Source organism: Periplaneta americana, chromosome 6 (assembly GCF_040183065.1).
Source record: "Periplaneta americana isolate PAMFEO1 chromosome 6, P.americana_PAMFEO1_priV1, whole genome shotgun sequence".
Classification (NCBI taxonomy): Eukaryota; Metazoa; Arthropoda; class Insecta; order Blattodea; family Blattidae; genus Periplaneta; species Periplaneta americana.
In genome coordinates, this window is record NC_091122.1 from 11,997,210 (window position 1) to 12,022,500 (window position 25,291).

Consider the following 25,291-nt stretch of genomic DNA (forward strand, 5'->3'; position numbering starts at 1 on the left):
AGATTAGAATTACAAGCATTTCCCCACCCTAAAATTCCATACTGGAGAATGGATTGTAATAAAGCTAAATAAATTAGACGTAAAATATTAAACTAGTAAATATGACCTAAGTATAACAAATATATAAATTGTTTTACGTAATCTATTGCGTAAGTATGTAATATGTTTATTCCGTCGTAAGTGTTGGTCGATTGTAATGCCTAAATACTCAACTTCTGAGGATTCGGTTAATATGGGACATTCACAATTTTGAGAAGAATTTTGAGCTTAAAAAAGATTGAGGAGATCTAAGACCACTGTGTCTTAGTGAAAACGGAACAACAGTTGTTTTGGATGTGTTTAAGGAAAGAGCGTTTGAATCAAAGGAAAGTGAGTCAAAAGCTTATTTTGCAAATAAGATCTCTCTTTGTATGTATTGTAATGCTGCAGTTTACACCACAGTTAACCTGGTGAAGTTCAATGGCAGGAACTGTGATTAGGCAGTGTAAGAGGTCGCGTGGGAAATGCCCAGCAGCGCCGGCCTTGTTGTGGCGGACTATACGGAGAGACAAAAGACGTCACGTAAGCAGAATAAGAAAAAACGAGATCGCACGCCTACGCAAGGAAGGCGTATGTTAGGTCCCTCGTCTGGAAAAGTACCAATTGAAAAAATGGACGGTAGTCTTCATAGGGGCACGCTTTTAATTTTTATTATTGCCTTTTTAAAAATGTTAATTTGCTCATTACGTCCGCGCTTTGGTTTAATGGATGAAGTACGAACGAGCTTCTAATCAAACTGGTCAGTGGTCCGATTTCCGAAGTATAGTCCGGATCAGTTTTACTTAATACCCCAAGGGTGAAACCTAACCATTTTCCCCCTATTACTACATAAGCTAGTAGATTGTAGTGATTTCCTAGATGTCAGATTGAATTTTCTTTTGCCAACTTTGTTTTGAATTTCGAGTACTGAGAAATACAACTGGCAGTTATTTTCTGTTATGGTGGCAGCAATAATTTTGGTTTGCAATAAAGGAAACTAATGAAATGGAAGTATAATTAAACTTGTAAAATTTGAACATAATTAATAATTAGTAATATCGGTATTAATATTAATATCACTACATAATTCAGTTGTATTGCGTTGTGATTTCAGTTCAACACTATATTCATATAAGTGTAATTAATTAAGATATAACTTATAGGCCTATTTGGTATGAAACGCACATGGCTAATGGACAGATTTCTATGCAACTTGAAAATCTGTCACGCAATATGAGGAACCCGAATCACGCAAATGATGTGGGTAGGCATTAGATACACACACAATCCAGTTACAGAATTTTTATTAAAACAAAAAAAGAATGGTGTAAAGTAGGCCTATCGTATTTTCTCGAATACCCCACACACCTCACTTCTGAAACCGGGGGGGGGGGGGAAACAAAAATAAAACGTTGACTGAACTAGCGCTTAAGTAGTTCCCTCCGTACTCCGTGCATATACAAATCTGTGACAGATTAGGTTTGGGGTTAGTTTAGTTTGTTATGCCTTACATATAAAATCAACTGCATCTCCACACAAGAAATTTCTATAAATTCAATGATTTTTACTTCCGAAATCACCAGAACTACCTTCAGCGCCGGTTTCACCAAAAATTTCAACAAAAGTATTCACGATAACAATTAAATACAAATACAGTTCAATTAGCAATACCGGTAATTTTATTTTATCCTGGAACACGACGCATTTCAAACCCATCCTATGCGCAGGCACTGCATGCATTTCAGTTGTCTTGAGTAATCGGTCGTTTATACGATATCTAACAATATTAATAGCACGTATCAGTGAAATAACTACTTTTATTTCGTATGATACGTGGTTTGTTGTAATAAATACCTGCCATCACTGTTAACTTCTTCATTCTGCATTGTTTTCGTCTTCACCATCATTGTCGTCGCACGAGCATTCAACAATCGTCCTCTGTTCCGTCCTGCTGATTGGAGATGCTATACCTTTTTGAAGCGCTTTTCAACAAGAAGAGACGATATGCATACCCAGGCATCACGAATCCATTGAAAATATAAGCCCCACAAACTATACACTTATCACACTAGAACTTGATTCTAACACATATACTAATAAAAACGCCATTCAATAATGTTAACAATTGAAATATCCGAGCGGGACTGAGAGGATAAAAAGAAGAAATGGTACCAACTTTGGAATTGCGCGCGCAATGTTGCCAACCTCATTTCGAATAAGCCGAGCACCCGTATTTTTTACTTTTATATTTCGGAAGAAAAGTGCGCGGAGTATTAAAGAAAATACTATTTTTAAAAAGATGTCGCACTATAGGCTTACATAAAATAAATTAAATTATAGTAATACCAGTCTAATATAATATAGTCACGAAGCTTGAGTTGATGAGGGTGCTAGTAACAATCGACTGTTTCGCATTGTCTGTGATGAGGCGTTAGTAGCGATCCTAGTGGCTAGCAACTATCTATGGATGCATATTTACTACGTATTGAGCTTCGTGACTGTATATACTAGACTGTGGTAATACACAAAATAGTAATATTATGGAGGGAGCATATGACTAGAAAAAAAAAGGGGGGGGGGCACTTCGGCATTACAGCTAATATGGCCCTAACTAAACAATCCCAAATTTACAAGTCTATTATTAACTTGGCTGTATTATATAATGCAACGTACTTGGCTGAAAAAGATGATATGCGTGTTCAAATCATTTCGTAAATGAAATTATAAAATATTTTGCTGGTTTTTATTTTCTTAAATGCTCAGGTTTACCCTACATTACTTGATTAAAATACTTTCAAAAATTGTCTATAATTATATCATTAACATCTACATTATCTTCACAGTTCAAGTCCAAATTACATCCATTTTCATCCTCACTACAAAATGTTATCATACATCTTGATTAAATTTCTAGTATTAAACTAGTTTTCAATTTAACACTAGAAAGTTATTATAACAATAAAATTTTCGTAAGATATATTATCAACTACATCGAATGTTTGTTTAAATACCGAAAGTATTTCTCTAAAGACCCTACTTCGTGCAATAGTTTCTTTTTTTCTTAAACAAATAACGATGAAATTGAACACAATTTAAATGTCTCAAACTATATTGAATCGGTTATGGCTTCCATTTGAAGTTATCCTTTCATTCACTGAAAATTTATCAAACTAAATACTACCTCAACTTAGCATTAGGCTTCGAATAAAAAGAAGAATTCTGTCAGTTTTAACAGCTCGGAACAATAATCAATAGTTGGTGAATGCTTCAAATATTTGCACCAGACATCATTGACAAAATCTCTTCAATTCTGTTGAAAGCAAGAGTATCATATGATTTACAGTCTGCATTCAACCATGGCACGCGAATTTTGAATTGCAGCTTTTGATGATATCCTGAAAAAGCAGGACATTTTCCGATTTTCCCAAAATCCGCTTGGACATTTCAGTTGCCTTAAAAGAGAGGATATATGGTCACTCTAATTGTGAACCAATTTCTTGTTTGAATTTTATTTACTGTATATATAAAGTGAATCATAAGTAATGTAATTAATTTCAGGTTATTCTTTGAGATATTTGAAACAAAAAGTGTAATACAACTTTGCTCGTTATTTCTTTCCTTTCCGAGATACTACTAAGATTTAAAATCATCCGTCCTCTAGTGAGGTTGACCACTGGGATCCGGAATTAACAAACATAAAAGATAAAGGGAAATGAAACGGGCAAAATATGGATTAGATTTGTACATTAAAACAAAAATTTACGTGTTAATATATAGATGATAGTGTAGAATTTGAAGAGAGGCCTTCAGAATTTCCATTACGATTTTTTTTCATTTTAGTGGGTTATTTTACGACGCTGTATCAACATCTAGGTTATTTAGCATCTGAATGAGATGAAGGTGATAATGCCGGTGAAATGAGTCCGGGGTCCAGCACCGAAAGTTACCCAGCATTTGCTCGTATTGGGTTGAGGGAAAACCCCGGAAAAAACCTCAACCAGGTAACTTGCCCCAACCGGGATTCGAACCCGGGCCACCTGGTTTCGCAGCCAGACGCGGTGACCGTTACTCCACAGGTGTGGACTCCATTACAATCTTCTGAACCTCATAAAAGGGAATTTTAAAGGATTTAAGGATATTACATGTACATTTTGGTAAACAACCCCTCGCTCCAAGTAGTAATCCTGCAACATCCCAGTTGTAAAGCGAAATGCCATATTTTTGACTGAGGTATGGAAGACAAGGTACATATTTAGCTCGCTTGTCATCATTTATCTGCAGTGCTTGATTCGTGTCTCGTTCAAAGAAAATCGTAGGGTCTAAGACCATTGCTTTCTGGGTTCTTCTATTGATGGCAATTATATTGACCCTTCTATGAGAATCATCTTCAGACACACAATGAATCTCCTCATGTACTTCCCATCCTCTGCTTCTTAGCAGGTTGGCAATTGCTGTACGGGCACGATGGTGTCTGTTGTTACGCAGTAGCTCTCCCTTCTTACAGAACCCCAGTACGTGGCCAAGTGTTTCAGTCGGGATGGCGACAACGGGTAGTACTGAAGGTCTTATATGAAATATTTCATTCTGTGTTTTGGAAAAACCATTGATATAATTCCCAATATGCTCAGTCAATTTAAGAGAGCAGTGTATTATGAAAATGACTGGAAGAATTGTAGTTTTGTCCTTTAAACGTGCACAAATTTGATATGAATAAATATAATATTGTAAAATTCCTTCTCAGAACAAAAACAAATGGCTTTCCCAAAACACACTATGAAATGTTTCATATAAAATAATTTTTATCTCGAAAATGAAATAAAAGCGAGCAAAATTGTATTAAACTTTTTTGGTTCAAATATCTCAAAGAATAACCCCCTGAAATTAATGAGATTACTTACGGGTCACTCTGTATACAGTAAAATCCCTCGTAACTAGCACCAAATAACCAGCAATACCAGAACGGCACTTTCGGCTAGGCAAAAAAAAAAAAAAGTAAATCTGGCACGTTGCCACAGTCTGGGCCATCAGTTTTGCCACATTAGGAAGTTCGCACGAACAAATGAATATTCGAACCTAAATTAGTGTATTATTTGTACTGTGTGATGTGTTTTAATAAGAAAAATTCACACAGATTTTATGTTTATTCAGTTATGAGCAAGTGATAGGGAAATAAGGAGCCCTTAACAAAACTCTGAGAGCAAGATGCATAAGTAAAAAAGCAAAACTTACATTATATAAAACAGTCGTAAGACCAATTGTGCTTTATGGCAGTGAAACTTGGACTCTGTCGAAGAAAATGGAACAACAACTGATGACATGAGAAAGGAAAATTCTAAGGAAAATCTATGGTCCTAAATATGAGAATGGGCACTGGAGGATTAGATATAATACAGAACTGAAAACTCAATATAAATCTCCAGATATTGTTGCTGAAATCAAAGCCCGTAGGTTGGAATGGTTAGGACATGTAATCAGGATGAATGATCAGAGAATACCAAAAAAGATTCTAAACACAAAACCAGAAGGCAGGCGCAATATTGGCAGACAGAAACTAAGATGGTTGGATGGAGTGGAGGAAGATTTAAGGACTCTAGGCGTGAGAAGATGGAGGCAGAAGGCTCTGGTTGGACAGGAATGGACCAAGATCCTAAGGGAGGCCAAGGCTAGACTACAAGGGCCGTAGTGCCAAAGAAGAAGAAGAAGATAGGGAAATAAGCTTCATATGGCTACAGTTTCAACATTTGGAACCATGAAATACGAATTTTTTTTATATACACCGGTATTTATTCAATTATCCGGCAAAATCTCGTATCCGGAACTAGTCCGGTCCCTTTGGTGCCGGTTAAGAGGGATTCTACTGTACATATTTCTTATAGTGATGGTTCTTTATTGCAAGATCATTTCTTTAGTCCCCTTCTATGATACTATAACCAAGTTCAACTGTATTTTTTTACACATTTTACATCTGAAAAACTTTTCATTCTATTTGATTTCTGATGGATTCTGTCTTACAAGGGAAGGGTTTCGGCTCGAACAGGAATTTTTGGTTAAAAATTTGTACCGGTACAGAGGCTTACCTCACAATGGTGATGAAGACCGTAAAAGCATTCATTTGTGTAACTCTCCGTTTGGTTGGTATTGGTCAATACACTTCTTTAAAAATGTACATGAGGATTCGCTACAAAATGCCTGAAACAGCATGGAGCAGGGCAATAAGCACAACACGCAGAAGCAACACCTGAACAATCTTCTGAACCACACTCCAGTGCTGAAAAATCAAATGCCACCTGAATTACATTTTTGAAGTCCGAGACTTGTTCAGGATTCACGTAACCAGCTGACTGCCAGGGCGGTACACTGGAGCAGACAACTGGCTATGAATAACAGAGTGCATTTTCATTATAAACACTCGATTTTCCAAGTTAAGTTCTGGATTCTCAGCAAGAGTCCTTATGCAATCTGTTATCCTCCGAATATAATATTGTCTAAGGAAATAGATATCCAGAGGCTGGATATATATAGTTTCTTAGGTGGAATGATCATACATTCCATGTCCTAGCCTTGGAATGATTCATTTATTAAGGTCGCGTCCTTGTGCGCATTCAATGACTCACACAACAGTATATACTTTTGATTAGCTGCAATATTTTCAGACAGAACGTTGGATAAAATGTTCTTAAATAGGCTTTAGACATTTTACCACTCGCACTAGCTTCTAGGCTAGGCTAGGCTTACGGGTAAGGTGTCCCATCCCCTTAACTTGTGCAGTGCTCTCCCCACCCCTCAACTTGTACAGTGCTCTGACAGACAAACCACACATTACACAAACGAATGCTTTTGGGAGCTTTACAGACATGTAAAGATGGGCCTGTATACACATTTTGGATACGATTTTCCTGTTCGAGCCGAAACCCTTCCCTTGTTAGAAGAATGTTTTCCATAAATGCACATTTATAACCGAAATTTCCAATCTCCACATGACTCACAAGACCTCTAGAGTTGCACACAAAGGGTTCTTCACCTGTAAAAAGCTGAAGTAGCTCACTGAATGTACCATGTCCCAGATTTGGCAGTCAAGACCTCGTATGTCACAATGCAGCAGCTTACGTCTTGAATGGTAAAAATTTGAAAAACGCACTTATGTAAACAAACATCATATTTAAACTGCGTTTTCTACTTTACCTTCTTCAATGATATAGTATCTAAACACTAAAAAGAAAAAATATTTTTTTCACAAATAAAAAACTTTTCCTGTACAAATTTTTATTTCAGTCTTAACGGGGCCACTCTCACAAGCAAACGTTCTGATGAGGGCAGATAACAATGTTAAATTTTTTTCTTCCACCATGTTAATGTCAAAAGAAGTGCTTATACAAATTTTGGCCACTCGACCGCAATTGAGGACTGTTTTTGCAAAACTTGACAACTGTAAAAACTAAATTTTATAAGAGACACAAAAAAACTGAAATAACTGTAAGTTTTGCTATAGCTCTCACATAGCAGAAAGCAAGTTTTGAAAAAACGATCACACTTTAACACACTACTGTGAAGGAAATAATAAGATTTTCCTAAGAAGCCTTTAACATCATGTAGAGGCCTGTCTTATGTTAATTAATTCACCAAAATCTCAATTTTGAAAATTTTGCAGTTAGCAAGTTTTGCAAAAAGGGTCCTCAATTACAAGGGCCGTAAAAAAATTAATTCACCAAGGGCCGCTAACAGAAAAACAAACACAATTTCATTGGACAAATTTATTGGAACGGACACAGTAATTGTTGAGTTATTTTTCAACATTTTTCCATCGGAAATCAGACATTTCTCATATCATCATGAGCTCGACAGAGAGAGGTGCAGATGCAGTCAAACGCTGGTTCCGATCTGAGGCGGCTGACTTCTACGACACAAAAATTGATCCCATGGTACGACAAATGTCTCTATTCCAGTGGGGGATATGTTGATAAATAGCGTAACAATTGCTGTATCCATTTCAATAAACATCTCCATGAAATTGTGCTTTTTTCTATAAACGGCCCCAGGGAAAATCACTTTCTGGACGGCCTCGTAATTGTGGTCGAGTGGCTAAAATTTATATAAGCACTTCTTTTGACATTATTAACATGGTGGAAGAAAAAAATTAACTTTTTATCTGCCCCCATCAGAACGTTTGCTTGTCAGATTAATGATCTCCACAAATTTCACATTCATAACACTGTCCATATGCACATGCCTTGCGAATCTGTTACAAAGGTTTTAATCTAAGAACTTTTAATCTTAGTTTATATTTTAATTGTAATATAATCCTCCAATAAACTACTTCCTGAAGCCTTGGCTTCCTGCAAGCTTCTCTCTAATTGTATGTATGATGTTACTCCTTTTCACTCTAACTTCTGCACTGCACACAGTTCACTCTTGAATCATGAGTTTCAAATCATGTGACTATTTTCATCAGCCAGCAGCCTGATGCAGTCTTCTCTGCAGCTACAACATAGAGAATTTAAACATTTACATCTCTTCCTCAAATATTAATTATTTATTTTAAAGTACACGGGCATTCATACAAAATTTTGTCCAATATTCTTTTGAGAAGATTAACTCCATATGTAGATGAAATTATTGGGGATCATCAGTGTGGTTTTAGGCATAATACCAGATAATTTGTATTCGACAGATATTCGAGAAAAAATGGGAGTATAAGGGTACAGTGCATCAGTTATTCATAGACTTCAAAAAGGCATATGACTCGGTTAAGAGAGAAGTTTTATATAAAATTCTTATTGAATTTGGTATTCACAAGAAACTAGTTCGATTAATTAAAATGTGTCTCAGTGAAATGTACAGCAGAGTCGGTATAAGTCAATTTCTGTCGGATGTGTTTCCAATTCACTGTGGGCTAAAGCAAGGAGATGCACTATGAACTTTACTTTTTAACTTTGCTCTAGAATATGCCATTAGGAAAGTCCAGGATAACAGAGAGGGTTTGGAATTCAACGGGTTACATCAGCTGCTTGTCTATGCGGATGACGTGAATATGTTAGGAGAAAATTCACAAACGATTAGGGAAAACACGAGAATTTTACTTGAAGCAAGTAAAGAGATAGGTTTGGAAGTAAATCCCGAAAAGACAAAGTATATGATCATGTCTCGTGACCAGAATATTATACGAAATGGAAATATAAAAATTGGAAATTTATCTTTCAAAGAGGTGGAAAAATTCAAATACCTGGGAGCAACAGTAACAAATATAAATGATACTCGGGAGGAAATTAAACACAGAATAAATATGGGAAATGCCTGTTATTATTCGGTTGAGAAGCTTTTGTCATCCAGTCTGCTGTCAAAAAATGTGAAAGTTAGAATTTATAAAACAGTTATATTACTGGTTGTTCTTTACGGTTGTGAAACTTGGACTCTCACTTTGAGAGAGGAACATAGGTTAAGGGTGTTTGAGAATAAGGTGGCTTACGAAAATATTTGGGACTAAGAGGGATGAAGTTACAGGAGAATGGAGAAAGTTACAGAACGCAGAACTGCACGCATTGTATTCCTCACCTGACATAATTAGGAACATTAAAGCCAGACGTTTAAGATGGGCAAGGCATGTAGCATGTATGGGCGAATCCAGAAATGCATATAGTGTGTTAGTTGGGGGGCTGGAGGGAAAAACGCCTTTGGGGAGGCCGAGACGTAGATGGGAAGATAATATTAAAATGGATTTGAGGGAGGTGGGATATGATAGATTGGATTAATCTTGCTCAAGATAGGGACCGATGGCGGGCTTATGTGAGGGCAGCAGTGAACCTGGGGGTTCCTTAAAAGCCATTTGTAAGTAAGTACGGCCTTACACCACTGGTTTCACCAGGCCTACCAGGAGCAGCTATAAGTTTTGTGACTTGACGCAGAATTGTAAATTGCAGAGTTAAGGAAGACCTTTAGCAATGTAAAACATAGCAGGGTATCTTTTGTGTGGCGTAACTAAAGAATGGGTTTTGCACAATAACAATCCTAACACAAGTACAGCGGACTCTCGTGTTATTAGCGGATATTTTTACTATTAGGTCTACATATCAAATACATTTTGATTCTTACCTTCATTCATAAAAGATGATGAAAATAATCTCCTTCTGCCATAATACATGTCTCGTATCTCCTAAACAGACTCTTATTGACATCTTGGAGTTCCTCTGGAGTTATTTTCTCAATTTCCCTACGAATGTTTTCTTGAAGATCTTTTAAAGTGCGAAGGTTTGGTTCGTACACAATGTCTTGAAGTTTAACCCACAGGTAAAAATCACAGGGCGTTAAGTCCGGAGATCTTGATGGCCACACTTCTTCACTAATTAATCTGTCATCAAACACTTCTTCCAGTTTCTGAATACTAGCATTTGCTGTGTGTGCAACTGTCGAATCTTGTTGGAAGTAAGCATACTGTCTTTCTTCTTCAGTTAACATTTCTACCAAAGGATTCAAAATTTGTTCAATGTAGCGTTCGGACGTAATCTGGACATTAAAAAAAATGGGGCCAATTATGCGTTTTGCATTTAAAGCACACCAAACACCAATCTTTTCACCTTGAAGCGGAAGTTCATGAATAGTGTCGAAATTATCTATGGACCGTTGTATGGTATTTTGTGAATTAACACAGCCACGCAGTGTAAACCACGCCTCACTTGAAAATATCACCAGTTGAGGATCTAGCTCACCATCATGAACTTTCTTTAAAAACCATTCACAATATCGCACTCTCGTAGCATGGTCCTGGGCATTTAAAGAATGTACAGCTGTCATTTTAAAATTCGGTTTAAAATTCAATAGTTTTGTCGCGGTATGAGATGATGATGCACTATCACCTGTATCCTGAGATAGACACTTAAGGGACTCGGTTGGTGATTCTGATTGCTCCAAGATATCATTTAGTTTCTTTTCTATAAGAAGGTGTTGAGATGATTTCTTTTTACGACCTAATACTGACCCTGTAGTCCTTACATTTTTCACATATCTATGAATAGTGTCTCTACTCGGCACTGGAACATCCGTGAACTTTGTTTTAAATTTTTCTTGCACTTTTCTTGCTGACTGTTTCTTAACGTAGGTGTCATAGATATAAACACGTTGTTCCACAGAATATAACAACATTTTTACCGGTAAGTCTACTATCTTCAAGACTACTGAAACCACACTAAATGTGCACAGAAAAGAAAGAAATGACGCAGCTCCGGGTTTTCCTCGATAGGATACCTAGGACTCCCCAATGAGCCCGGGCAACATAGCTTCTCAGTCAGAATACATGAACGACTCCCTGTAGTAAATAATCATCCTTCGCAACGTTTCATATAGCATGACATAAGCAAATACCTGAAATAAAAAGAGTTGCATTAATAACACCGACAGTATGCATAGATTTACTTACAGCTATGCTTAAAGGCAATGCAAATTTCAATAAGGGAATAGCTTTCAAAACCTGGAGCAAGATAAACAGCTTATCAATTGAAACAATGTACGTGGCAATAACTCTTGTAAAATCGGTGACTGATTTTGAATACCTATGATACTGTATTTAAGTACCGGTAAATTATCGAACGTAAAATTTGCTTTGACTCACGTGATTCTAATAGTTTATATAATACACGTTAATTAAACGTCACTTCAATATGATCACAATAAATATATTAGTAAAACAAAACAGTATGTTCAGGTTGCCTCTATACTCGCACACAACATAACATGAAAAACATTACCATACCCAATTACATCCATAACCTCAAAATTGGTGATGGAACGCGCATTGATCTTATAAATTCTACTGATTTCTAGTACTGGCGCCATCTCTTATCGAACGTGGCAGTTAAGCTTTTTTTTTTTTTTAAATTTATATAAAAGCCACAAACATACAAATGCTTTCAACATAAATGATATTATGTATATACAATTTAGTTATTTTCTTATGAGCTGACGATGTTGCACACCTAGCGCTTAAGTCGTTTTTGCGCTAACTTAACCTCACTGGAAGTGCAGCAGTGGGGATTTGGGAGCGTTAGCCCCCACCGAGGGATGTGGGGAAAGAAACAGAAAATTACATAATCTCCGGCTACAACATACCTACAGTCGGACTTTGATGCAACAATTTTCTGGGCAGTAAAAAAATTGTATTGAGGGTTTATGAAATTTGGCCAAATTCACGTTCTGAAAGAAAGTAGAAATAAGTTTAAAACATCGCATACTATGAAAAAGGCCACAACTCCATTTTTTTTTTTTATGAAATTGACTTCTTGGTGCCAATTGACTCAGTAATGGTAGACATTATGTGCAAAAACCCCATTCCTATAGCCCCAACCTGGAACCCAGTAATTTCCATGTCTTGGGACAGTTGAAGAAACAACTGGGTTAGCGATTCAACACTGATACAACCACTCAGCAAGCCATCATGAGGTGTCTTCAAAGACTTGATACAGATTTCTTGTATGCTTGGTCTACCACCAGAACAAAGTGTTTAGACAAGCATGGTGACTATGTTGAAAAGTAATGCATACCAGTAACCTACTACTATGTATCAGTATATCTGCCTGTGAAATAAAGTTTGTCCATGATAGTTCTTACCTTACTTTCTGAAACATTCTCATATGAAGGGTCCAGGGAAAAAACAGGTGTCACTTTTTCCATGAAACCTGGTCTTTTCGCTGAAACAGTTGACTTACTTGCTTCTTTCCTGTACGCCAAAAATTTGAGGGCAAATAAATCCATGACTAATCTGTTTCTTTTCCTGTTTCATATCTCTAAAAGATAGTCCTTTCCGCAGAGAATCTAATGGCACCTCAAACTCCATCTCGAAAAAAAAGCGACTTACCGTAAACTGGGGATACTTTGAACACAGAGGAAACTTTGACCATTTTTTTCAGAAAATCATATTTAGGTTTCTACATGCTGCATTTGTTATAGATGGAGGTAAATTATCATAAAATCATTCTCATACCAAATTTACCTCCATTTATAACAAGTGCAGTATGTAGAAACCTATACTTGTTTTTTTTTAAAGATGGGACATGACAGTTAAGCGGCCGAGCTTGGAACTACAGTGCCATGTTGCCAATATGGACTACCATGCTGCCAGCTGATGGAAGCTAGCAATTGACGTTAAGATGGCTGATGTTAAAACATTCATTCACAATTGACGCAAAGGTAAGAAAACAATACAAAAATCGACAGAGAATCAAACACAAAACGTACCAATGCTAACATTGTGTGCACAATAAATGTCGCCAAGAGAGCTATTAAGCACTCGCCATGTGGAAACGGTAAGTTTGGCAACTCAACCGTTGTTACCATAGCAACAGGCCTACCACGCTATGTGACATTCAGTTGTTTTTCCGATCGCAACGCTCCTGTCATGTCCCATTAAAAAAAAAAAAGAAAGTATAAATATGATTTTCTGAAAAAAAAAATGGTCAAAGTTTCCTGTGTTCAAAGTAACCCCAGTTTACGTACCTGGTTTTTTTCCCCTGGACCCTTCATATGTTATTATCTAAACCAGGCATCGGTGAAGTACGGAAATATCCCAAGCAATTGTCACTAACACTGAAATTAGAGTCGGAAGATTGTCACAAACTATATATTTTAATTAAATAAAACGTAATAATCAATGTAATTCTGGATGAAATGACATGAAATATGTACAAAGGTTATTTCATATGCAGCATATCTGTACAGTACGATTATTTAGTCCTGACAGTCGCCGTCAGGCGAGTCCATTTAATTATGCCAAGGGATGTTTGGTTTAGTCGCTTGCTTGCCTTCGGAGCGATCGGATGTCATGCATGCGGTAGAGCGGTATGTTTCCAGTACAATTAAGCTGTACTGAATTTCTTTACCGACCGTTCACTCTTATCTCTACTCCGGAGCTCTCCCCACTACTCCTATTACTTCCCCTCTTTTGCGTCGCTGAGCTGTCAGGACTAAATAATCGGTCTGTACAAATTTATGTACAGTCTGAATATGTGTTGAAAGATAACCATGTCTGAAAAAAGCACGTAAGCTTACAAGTATCACATATAAAAAGTTTTCCTCTGTGCTGTAACTTTCTAAATGATACAGCAAACACTATTAAAAAAACACAATTTCGTAAGAGGAAAAGTTTTCTTTAATGTATCTTTCCATTCTTAACAGATCAACTCAGCAGAGCAACAAATTTCATATTTATAATCTTTCCCGCAATTTCCAATTGGTATATACCTCGCAAATCCTTTAGAATTGTATGCAAAGGGCTCAGGTAGACCAATGAATAATTATACCCTGCCAGAGATTGGTAGTCAAAGAGTTTGTGTATCACAATATAGCTACTTGAATTGAAACATAATCACGTTTGAAAAACACACTTACTTACACAAGTATCATACTGTATTTAAACAGCTTGAGTCCTGACGAATTCACTCTCAGAACAAGTTTTCCACAAATTTCACAATCATATGTCACTCTGTACATGCCTTGTAAGTCCTCTACAATATGTTGATTGCTTTTCACAAATTTTATATCTGAGAACTCCTTTTCTTAGTTGATATTTAAATTGTAATGCAATCCTAGAATAACGAACTATTTCCTGAAATCTTCGCTTCCTATAAGTGTCTCTCTAAATTGTATGTAGCCTATGATGTCAATCCTTCACTCTAACTTCTGGACTGCACACAGTTCACTCTTGCAACACGAGTTCTAAATTCTCCGATCATTTTCATCATAAAGCAATCTGATGCAATATCTTCTGTAGCTGCAACAAAGAGAATGTAAACATTTACATCTTTCCTCAATTCTACAACAACCAACTGCACAAATTGCTATGTATGCAGACGATACAGCTATTTATGCAACCCATCGCAACATTAACATAGCCTCAAATCACCCTCATATGCCCTTGGCTTGAAAATTGGCGCATCGCACTGAACTACAATAAATGCGAAGCAATGATATTTACTTTGTGTCGTCCTGCTAATCCTCCATGCATAAATCTTTCAATCAACGTGATACCGTGGAAACCAAAGGATGAAGCTGTGAAATATCTTGGAGTGCACTTAGATCGCCGTCTACCATGGAAACATCACATCAACAACAAACTTAAATTGGGCTACTCAAGACTTGCTAAATTATATCCGCTCCTCAACAAGAAATCGTCTCTAAAGCTACAAAATTGCATGCTACTTTACACATCTCTATTACGACCTGTACTGCTTTATGCCTGTCCTGTCTGGGGAGGAGCTGCAATAAGTGAAATTAAACACATCCAGTCGTTTCAAAATAAAGTCCTACGAATTTCACTCAGTTCTCCTTGGTTTGTCCGTAACAGCCAACTACACAGAGAAACTGGTATTGATACAATCAAACAGTTTATTCATTCACAAGCTAAGAAGTTCTATGACAACCTAGAAAATGTTCCAGGCGCCGTCCACTACTCTCTCGGAAGGAAGTCCACATTTCCCACCAGAATCAAGAGCCGACTTCCAATGGACCTCATATTATAATCAAAATTTATCATCACACCAAGCTATGTAAATAATTATTTATTAACAATTGTTTTTGTTCACTGAGGAGCCCAATCTAGGCTGCCCTCAATTCAGTGTCATGTATTGAATTTATATTTTATTTAGAAATGATCTGTATAGCGCTAAATGCACTGATCGATCAATCAATTATAAAAAAAAAAAAAAAAAAAAAAAAAAAAATTCTACAATAAATCTCAAAACACAGGAAAGTTTTCTCTCTAAAGTTCACGACATCAAAATTAGCCTTAGAAACAATCCATACAAGATTCCCAGAACAACAATGGCTCCATATTTTTACTGACGGCTCCTTGCTAACAAATCAAATCGGAGCAGGTGCTGGAGCTACGTGCCATCCGTTCTCCTTTTACAAACCCCTTGGATTTGGTACTACAAATTTTAATGGATAAGTCGAGGCCATATGTACGACACTTCAAAATCTTCTATACAGAATAGCTCAACTTCAGCAAGCAGTATTCTTCCTGACTCGAAAGCAGCTATTTTAGCTATACCATCCACTTTAACACCAAAAAGTCAAGAAATTCTTGAGTCTTGGAAATGTCTATTTCACCTCAACAAGCTAAAGAAAAAAAGTTTTTCAGTGGATACCAGCGGATTGACTGGCAACGACACTGCTGATTATCTTGCCAAAAAGGGCTGTGGTACTATTCAAAAACCTGCTACACAGTTATCCTATTATACAACAAAAAGAATAATTACCCCACAATACCACAAAATTATAACAAATCATTATCTCCAAATTTCTAAAAATAAAAGGTGGAAATCTGCCTCATCTCAAAACGTCCCTGGATACCCAAGGAAGAATGCAGTTGAAATTTGGTAGTCTTGTTGAAATCGTTGTTAATATAATAATAATAATTAATTTACTTCTTTTGTGGTTTATGGATGGACAGTATAGAAGAATGTGTTCCAGATCTTCATCATGATTATTACACCACAGACAAGTGGGATTATCAGAAATGTGAAATCGGTGTAGGTACAATTGAGTGACAATGTGACCAGTTCTGGCTCTTGTTAAAAATGTTTGAACATATCTGGGCAAGTTTTTGTACATTTTCAGGCCGTTTGGTTTCTTTTGTACAGACTGTAAAATTTTTCCTTTCTCAGAAGAGAGCCAATTGTTGATCCATAGGTTTGTATAATGAGACTTTACTGAAGCAAAAACACTGGATAGAGATATCACTTGAAGAGGTCTTGGATGCAAATATGTTGCCTGTTTTGCAATATTATCGACTTTCTCGTTTCCAGGTATACCACAATGACTAGGTATCCAGTGAAATGTTATTTCCTTTTGGAGTTCTCTTAGTTTACTTAGTTGTTTCTGAATTGGAATAATTCTATGTGCATATAGGTCTGGTACATATTTAATTATATTAAATATAGCCCCCTTGGAGTCGGTAAGTATCCAAATAGATTTTTCAGAAATTTGAGTAACACACTGAAGAGCAGCATCAATAGCTAGCAATTCAGTGTCAAGACTGGAGGAGGATGAACATAGTATGAAATAACTTTCTTGATATTTTGGAATATAATACCCTGCTCCTGATGTCCCATTAGCAGGATTTAGAGATCCATCTGTATAAATTTGAAGGTGATCCTTATATGTGCTGCAGAGTAGTTCCATGGCATCTAACTTAAGAATGTATGGAGGATCATTTTTGGAATGATTTCCTGGAATTTGTATGCTATGTAAATCAGAAGCAGTGAAAAATATAACCCCACCTCTGGCTACTAGCAACAGGCATCTATAATGAACACCGATCAAAATACCCCTCATTTCTCGTGAAAAACAACAACTGAATAGTCTACAGTGGACTATAGTGGACTTCATGTTGTCAGCAAACAGCTGGATAGAAGAAGAAGAAGAAGAAGAAGAAGAAGAAGAAGAAGAAGAAGTCCTTTCACTGTTGAGTCACGTGTTGCACAGCCGCTGGTGATAGCAACTGAAGATGCCAACGGTTGCTATCGCCGGCTGCCGTGCAACAGTGAAAGGCATTATATACTTAAGCCTAACTAAATACTTAAAAAAAAAATAAATAAATAAAAAAAATAAAAAATAATTCTCCAGGAAGAACTATACCAAGAGAGTCACCTCTCCATTCGCCACTTATCAATTAAAAACATGATACGTTAGAGGTCCAGAGGGAATTATAAACAAAATGGTCACTTTTCAAAATATCGCATCCTTAACAAGTGGGGAGGAGAAGGGAGGTGTGCCTCCCTCTCTACATTTTTGTTAATTCCTGCAATAGAGGTCCAGGGCACATACATTACCAAATAGCTTATATATCTTATTGAAATTTGCATCATTTTCTCATTATTCACATATTATCAGTCTCTCTGCACTGTTACGTGACATTATGTGCACTCGACACTATTGGGGGAAGATGGTGGCCTGGGAGATGCTTACTATACTTAATTACCAATTCGAACAGTGCTACAACAAACAGTCTAGCTTTAACTCTGACAGAACAACTGGATAATACCCACGGCAGAGCAATGTCGATAGTCGACGATACTCGCTGGCCACTGGTCACCAGGCCGTACCAAACAAAACACAATCGAAATGGTGGTAGTAAAATTCGCGACTATATTCTTAAATAATTCACTGCATTAGTCAAGTGCAAGACTTCTGGCTTCTGTTGCATTCAAACAATCATAAAATACGATAATTTGGTCCAGGGAGCATCCGTTTTTGATGCAAAGATAATTTGTTTGGCTTGTTTCTTAAATAAAATTACGAAATGGCGTTCCTGTGCTTAACATTAAAAAAAAAAAAAAAAAGAAATATATAGCAAAACTGTTTTGTCTCGAGACTCTCATCTAAGTCACATAATCTACTTCAATATATTTGCGCAAATATACCTTGTAGCTAACAGTGGTGCCATCTCTCTGTAATGTTCAGAACGAAGGAGGTAGAGAGAGAAAAGAAACAAATTTCTCCCTCCAACGACGCCACACACCAACGTCGTGTTCTTATGTTGGCGAGATTGTGTATTTACTTAAATTTGGTGCTAAACGTAACGGCACGGTTCAAAGACACCGTAGGAATTCTCCAGTTTAGCGACTGACATTGTCAGAAGATATTTTTGCTATCGAATGGAGCCTACATTTTGATTCTTACCTTCATTCATAAAAGATGATCAAAATAATCTCCTTCTGCCATAATACATGTCTCGAATCTCCTAAAAAGACTTTTGTTGACTTTCTGGAGCTCCTCCGGCGTTATATTCTCAATTTCCCTACGAATGTTTTCTTGAAGATCTTTTAAAGTGCGAAGGTTTGGCTCGTACACACTATCTTGAAGTTTAACCCACAGGTAAAAGTCACAGGGCGTTAAGTCCGGAGATCTTGATGGCCACACTTCTTCACTAATTAACCTGCCATCGAACACTTCTTCCAGTCTCTGAATACTAGCATTTGCTGTATGTGCAGCTGTCGAATCTTGTTGGAAGTAAGCATACTCTCTTTCTTCTTCAGTTAACATTTCCGAAAAAGGATCCAAAATTTGTTCAATGTAGCGTTCGGACGTAATCTGAGCATTAAAAAAAATAGGGCCAATTACGCGTTTTGCATTTAAAGCACACCAAACACCAATCTTGTCACCATGAAGCGGAAGTTCATGAATAGTGTCGAAATTATCTACAGGTCGCTGTATGGTATTTTGTGAATTAACACAGCCACGCAGTGTAAACCACGCCTCACTTGAAAATATCACCAGTTGAGGGTCTAGCTCACCATCATGAACTTTTTTTAAAAACCATTCACAATATCGCACTCTCGTAACATGGTCCTGGGCATTTAGAGATTGTACAGCTGTCATTTTAAAATTCGGTTTAAAATTCAGTAATTGTGTCGTGTTAGGAGCTAACGATCCGTTATCAGCAGTTTCCTGCGATAGACACTTTAGGGACTCTGTTGGTGATTCTGATTGCTCTAAGATATCATTTAATTTCTTTTCTATAAGCAAGTGTTGCGACGACTTTTTTTTATGACCTAATACTGACCCTGTAGTCTTTACATTTTTCACGTATCTATGAATAGTGACTCTACTCGGTACTGGCACATTAGTAAACTTCTTTTTAAATTTCTTCTGCACTTTTCTTGCTGACTCTTTCTTCACGTACATGTCATACATAAAAACACGTTGTTCCACTGAATATAACAACATTGCTACTATCTTGAAGGTTATCTAAACTTAACTAAATACACACAGTTACGAAAGAGATGAGTGAATATTGGGTTTCCTCAATACTTAGGACTTCTCACTGAGCCCGTGTTTGGGAATTCCATAGCTTCTCGGTCTGAATACATGAACGATTCTCTGTAGTAAATAATCACCCTTCACAGCATTTCATACAGCATCACATGGACAAATACCTGAAATAATAAAAAAACAAGGAGTTGCATTTAAAACAACAAATACAGATTTAATTACAGCTATGTTTACTAAACTTAAAATGCACATATTGTTAATTTTAATAGATTTAAATGTGTTTTTCGTGACTGGGTAATCAAAAACCCTCTTTAGGCTATGATATAAATGAATTTATGGAAACTAGTGTTGATATAGGCCTAGTGTGTTTTTTCTTCTTGACTTCGTCTATGTACCTATGATACGACTGTTTTATCAATAAATCAATAATGGTCATGCAAATTTCATTAAGAAAATCACTCTCGTAACCGGTGGTAATATAAAAAACTAATCCAATAGAGAAATAATTGTGCATGTCACAAAAATATCCTTCGGCAAATCTGTGAATGATAATGATGATAAACATAGGCCTACCGGTATTGTTGTCAATAGCCTAACAAATCGGAGGCAAAATTTTGACACGTGATTATAACGGTTTCACATAATAAACATATAATTCAGTTTAACGTCATTTCAATGTATGCTTCAGTAACATCATATTTAATATTAAAACAAAACACAAGCCACAATGTAACAAGTAAAAGGCGGCAATAACCAATAACCTCAAATGCGTGCAACTATGGGACAAGCATTGATCTTACAATTTCTATTGGTGATTTCAAGTATTAGCAGCATCACCTCTTATCGAGTATGAGAATTAAGTAATTTTTGTTTTAAAATAAAAGGAGTTATGCAAATAGCATCATTCAAAATAAATATTCCATATAAAAATTAAAATTTATAAAATTAGAGATATAAGAAAAAATTGCATTACTTAAACTTAACCGAAAACTAAAAATTCTATATAGAATTGGACTCACAGCACAGCGTAAGCAACGCAGCACAGTATCCAGTATGCTATGGTTAGAGATGGCCGATATTTCACAAACCGATATTTTGTCACAGGTATTTTTTTGTCACAGATAAACCTGTGACTGATGACGCGAAATATCTGTGACAAAATATCGCTATCGAAATCTGCTCCGTATTCAGTACTCTGTCACCGTTGCAACGTCTGTGACTGATATTTTCTCCTCTACGCCGTGAGTTTGCGCATGCGCATGATACAATAACAGCAATCGGGCGGTGGTATTTGATTATTTTTTCGTGATATTTTGTTCAATATTATTTTTTTCAAAGTGATGATGTGTTGCAAAGTTATTAGCGGCATTATAATAATATAATCATGAATCTGACATTTTGTTTTCATATTTAGTCTGCATATATGCTTTATAAATATTTTATGCATTCCCCGAGATCTTCACATTTTCATATTACTGTGAATATATATTAATGTATAAGTATTTTCCACTCAATTTTTACGCAGTAACAATTTTTTTTTTTTAGTTATACTATTAATTACAAACAGAATAGTTACAGGAGCCTACATTATTTTAATAACTTTACATGTACTTCTCTCATTTATGTATGATCCAGTTTTAATGTATAGCTCTAACACGAACAGTGCAGGGTAGTATTAATTAAAATAATTAAACTAAAAATAAAATTATTTGTAATAAGTTCACTACCGGTATGTTGTTTATGGTTATTAACTCTTAGGAAATCGCACAGTGCTTCCTAACATTGGTACTCGTGTGGGGTGTTATTTCACCCAATTAATAGGCCTAATCAATGTTCTAAACTTGATATTTAGTGATATTTATCTAGATATTGTTAAAATCATCAACTTGCAAGTAATTTTCAACTTTTAAATACAATAATATAGGGTAGTTAGCAAAAATTGTCAATTTTATAAATTCCAAAAGGATCTGACATCTAGCAGACACTGCTCCAACAAATCGTTCTCATTGCCCTTGCTCACTTTTAAAATAGACCTACACTTACACATAAATGGGATAATTAATTACATTTGAAAATAAGGGGTATCAAACGTAAATCATGTTAGTTCACTCCGTGTCACTGAACGTTATGCTCTTCCGAACTTTCGAAGCATTTCTCACAAGCCGACAACAGCACCTATAGAATTAAAACCGAACGAGATAAAACTTACTTGGCTAAACTAACCTTGAGGTAGTTTCCTTCGTATTCACCTTATACACCTTGCATATACGAATCTGTGACAAGTTAGGTTTGGTTAGTTTAGGCTTTGTTATGCCTTGGATATACGATCAACTGCATCTTCACAAACAATCAAATTCAACGATTTTCACTTCCGAAATCACCGAAACTACCTCAGCGCTAGTTTAACCTGAGCAACTGTCTCTCCACAAAAAAATTCCTTATAAATGTAATGATTTTCACATCCGAAATTGCCGAAACTACTTCAGCGCTAGTGTCACCATCTTATTATAAATGATATAGTGATTACACGATTTAAATAATAATAATAATTAATAATAATAATAATAATACCATTGTTTACCAATACTTTATCTTGTGTAAAATCCTGTCTGAACAACTGTCTTGTTCTGTAATTATTTTCCATTGTTTTTCCGAATACTGATGTTTCGTTAATTTTTATTCTGACTCAATATTATAATGTTAATGCACGACTTAAAATAATTTATCGATTATATTATATACAATAAAAAGGATCAATTTTTAAAACGATTAGGATAATCACATAGCCTCAATTTCTCCGCACTCAACTACATTAAAAATTATCAACTGATCCATATCTACAATCAACTACGATAAAACCTCTTGGTATATGAGATTAACTTTTTACATGTTACTGTTCAGTTAGATTAGTATTTATTTGTTGGATTTTCCCATATAAACCACTGAAGTGTGGCGTGTATAGAGAAATCGTATTCACATTGCACTGCTCTTCAATATTTCCTGTTAATTTTTATCGGTGTGACAAAATATCGGTGTAATTCATGCATATTGTGCTTACTTAGCGATATAAAATATCGGTGTGACAAAATCACAGATAAAAGTCACAGATATTTAATTGTCACAGTCACAGTTGTCACAGATACTTGAAAATATCGTTTAAGCTCAACTCTAGCTATGGTTATGGAATCATCAATACTGCCAACATTTTGCAAATCCGCCAAATAGTTAAAACCTCGCCAGAAAACCGCCTACATAATGCAAATCCCTCTTAAAAAAAAAAAAAAAAAAAAAAAAAAAAAAAAAAAAAAAAAAAAAACCGCCAGATACCCTCCCATGTCATGAAAATTTCTCCCCCACCCAAGAAGAAACTTGCATATTATACAACATTACGTAATTTCTTTAATGGTTATACAGAATGCACCGCAAGCAATTTAATTAATTTCTGGGGATTATTGTTTGAAATATTTCAGAAGAAAAGGTTAATACAGTTATGGTCGTTTCTCCTTCCTTTTTAAAATATAAATTGTTTTGTATGAAATATTTCATAGTGTGTTTTGGAAAAGCCATTGACTGAATTCCCAAAATATTATCGATTTAAGAGCAACATATTATGATGATAAATACTTGATTAAATTGCGATCTTGCTCGTGTTAATTATGTAAGCAAGGCCGGCTTACAGCTGTTTCGGTGCTACTTCACACCATCCTCAGAGCCTTCTGTGTCTCGGCGTCATCTCAACTTCACTGTCTGTTGTGTGGGTGCGTTCGTGTGATGAAGAGTTGTGTCAAATAGCGTGTGTGTTCTGAAATTGATCTGTGTGTTGAGTATTTGATTAGGGTGTGTTTTAGTGTGTCTGTATATTTCATATTGTTCAAGTGTGTTGAGTTTTTTGTAGGCTGTATGTGTAGAATTTCCATGTCTGTATTTATGTTACTGTATGTGTGGTTGGCATTAGTTATGTATTCGGCATATGTAGATGTATTGTGTCCTCTGGTTATTGCTTTAATGTGTTCTTTGTATCGAGTTTGGAATGATCTGCCTGTCTGTCCAATGCAGAGACTGTCGCACTTTGAGAGAGGAACAGAGGTTAAGGGTGTTTGAAAATAAGGTTCTTAAGAAAATATTTGGGGCTAAGAGGGATGAAGTTACAGGAGAATGGAGAAAGTTACACAACGTAGAACTCTACGCATTGTATTCTTCACCTGATATAATTAGGAACATTAAATCCAGACGTTTGAGATGGGCAGGGCATGTAGCAAGTATGGGCGAATCCAGAAATGCATATAGAGTATTAGTTTGGAAACTGGAGGGAAAAAGACCTTTGGGGAGGCCGAGACGTAGATGGGAGGATAATATTAAAATGGATTTGAGGGAAGTGGAATATGATGGAGAGTGGATTAATCTTGCTCAGGATAGGGACCAATGGTAGGCTTATGTGAGGGCGGCAATGAACCTGCGGGTTCCTTAAAAGCCATTTGTAAGTATATGTGTCTAAAATATCTAAAACTTCTGCATGATTAAGAGATCCAGTCTCAATTGGAAATACTTTACATATTTATTTCTCATTTTTAAGAATATATATATGTAAAACTGGTGGAAATCCGTAATAGTTGGCACCTCACTCTATCACAGATGGCTTTATGGTTTGAATCTAATTGTTTCTTGCTTAATCAAGAAAAAACTATCAACTTAACTTTCAGCCTAAACTATCTAATAAATAAGGACAACAGACTCAACTACACAAAATTTCTGGAACTTTTTATAGACTCCAGTTTAACATGGGATAAGCACATCGAATACATATGCACAAAGCTATCAAGAGTTTTATATTTGTTAAAGAAATTAACGACTTGCGTTTCTCAAATTTATTTAAGATGTGCCTACTTTTCTTTCTTTCAGTCGATAATTCGATATGTCCTAATTTTCTGGGGAAATGGAACCAAAATTGGAAGCGTCTTGATTTTACAAAAGGCCATTAGAATTTTATGTAAATCAAACTATCTGGAACATTGTCGGCCACTTTTCAGACAATCGTGGATTTTAACAATCATAAATTTGTATATATATGATCTAGTACTTTACACTCGACAAAATATCCACAATTACTTATTAGTGGCCAATATACATGACCATGAAATTAGAAATAGTGAACAAATTAATATTCCATATTGTAGATTACACAAGACCAATACAAACTTTTTAATTATGGGAATGAAATTATATAATAAGCTTTCAAGTCAATATTATAAATTACCAATCAATAGTTTCAAAACCAGATTTTACAATTGGTTATTAAATAATCCTTTTTATTCTGTTGCTGAGTTTTTCAACACAAATTTGTATGAAATTGTATTTTAATAAATAAGTTTAATTGCAATTTAGTTAGTTTCCTTCAATTTAAAAGTTTCAAATTATATTATGTTTTCTTTGTATTACTTAAATTTTACTGTTTCTGTTATTAGTGTTTTTTTTTAATGTATTTATATATTTTTTCAATGTATTCTGAAGAAGCCTAAAA

At 35.8% G+C, this 25,291-nt stretch overlaps 1 protein-coding gene across 9 annotated transcripts in view; it reads right to left on the reverse strand.

Moving 5' to 3' along the window:
* Positions 1-1,305: 1,305 nt before the first annotated feature.
* Positions 1,306-25,291, reverse strand: part of LOC138700997 (gastrula zinc finger protein XlCGF26.1-like) — a 194,247-nt gene continuing 170,261 nt past the window's right edge. For 7 of the 9 annotated variants that reach the window (XM_069827467.1, XM_069827468.1, XM_069827466.1 and 4 more), the window contains one exon: positions 24,306-25,291. This exon is cut by the window's right edge and continues 1,116 nt beyond it. Coding sequence is in view for 2 of the 9 variants with exons in the window: in XM_069827470.1 (XP_069683571.1) it covers positions 19,912-19,937 (26 nt within the window). In the remaining 7 variants the exon portion in view is untranslated. Of the gene's footprint in view, positions 8,497-10,104; positions 11,371-14,126; positions 14,771-18,681; positions 19,938-24,305 lie in introns of those variants that run through there. The other 2 variants (XM_069827470.1, XM_069827469.1) reach the window with 2 other exon arrangements.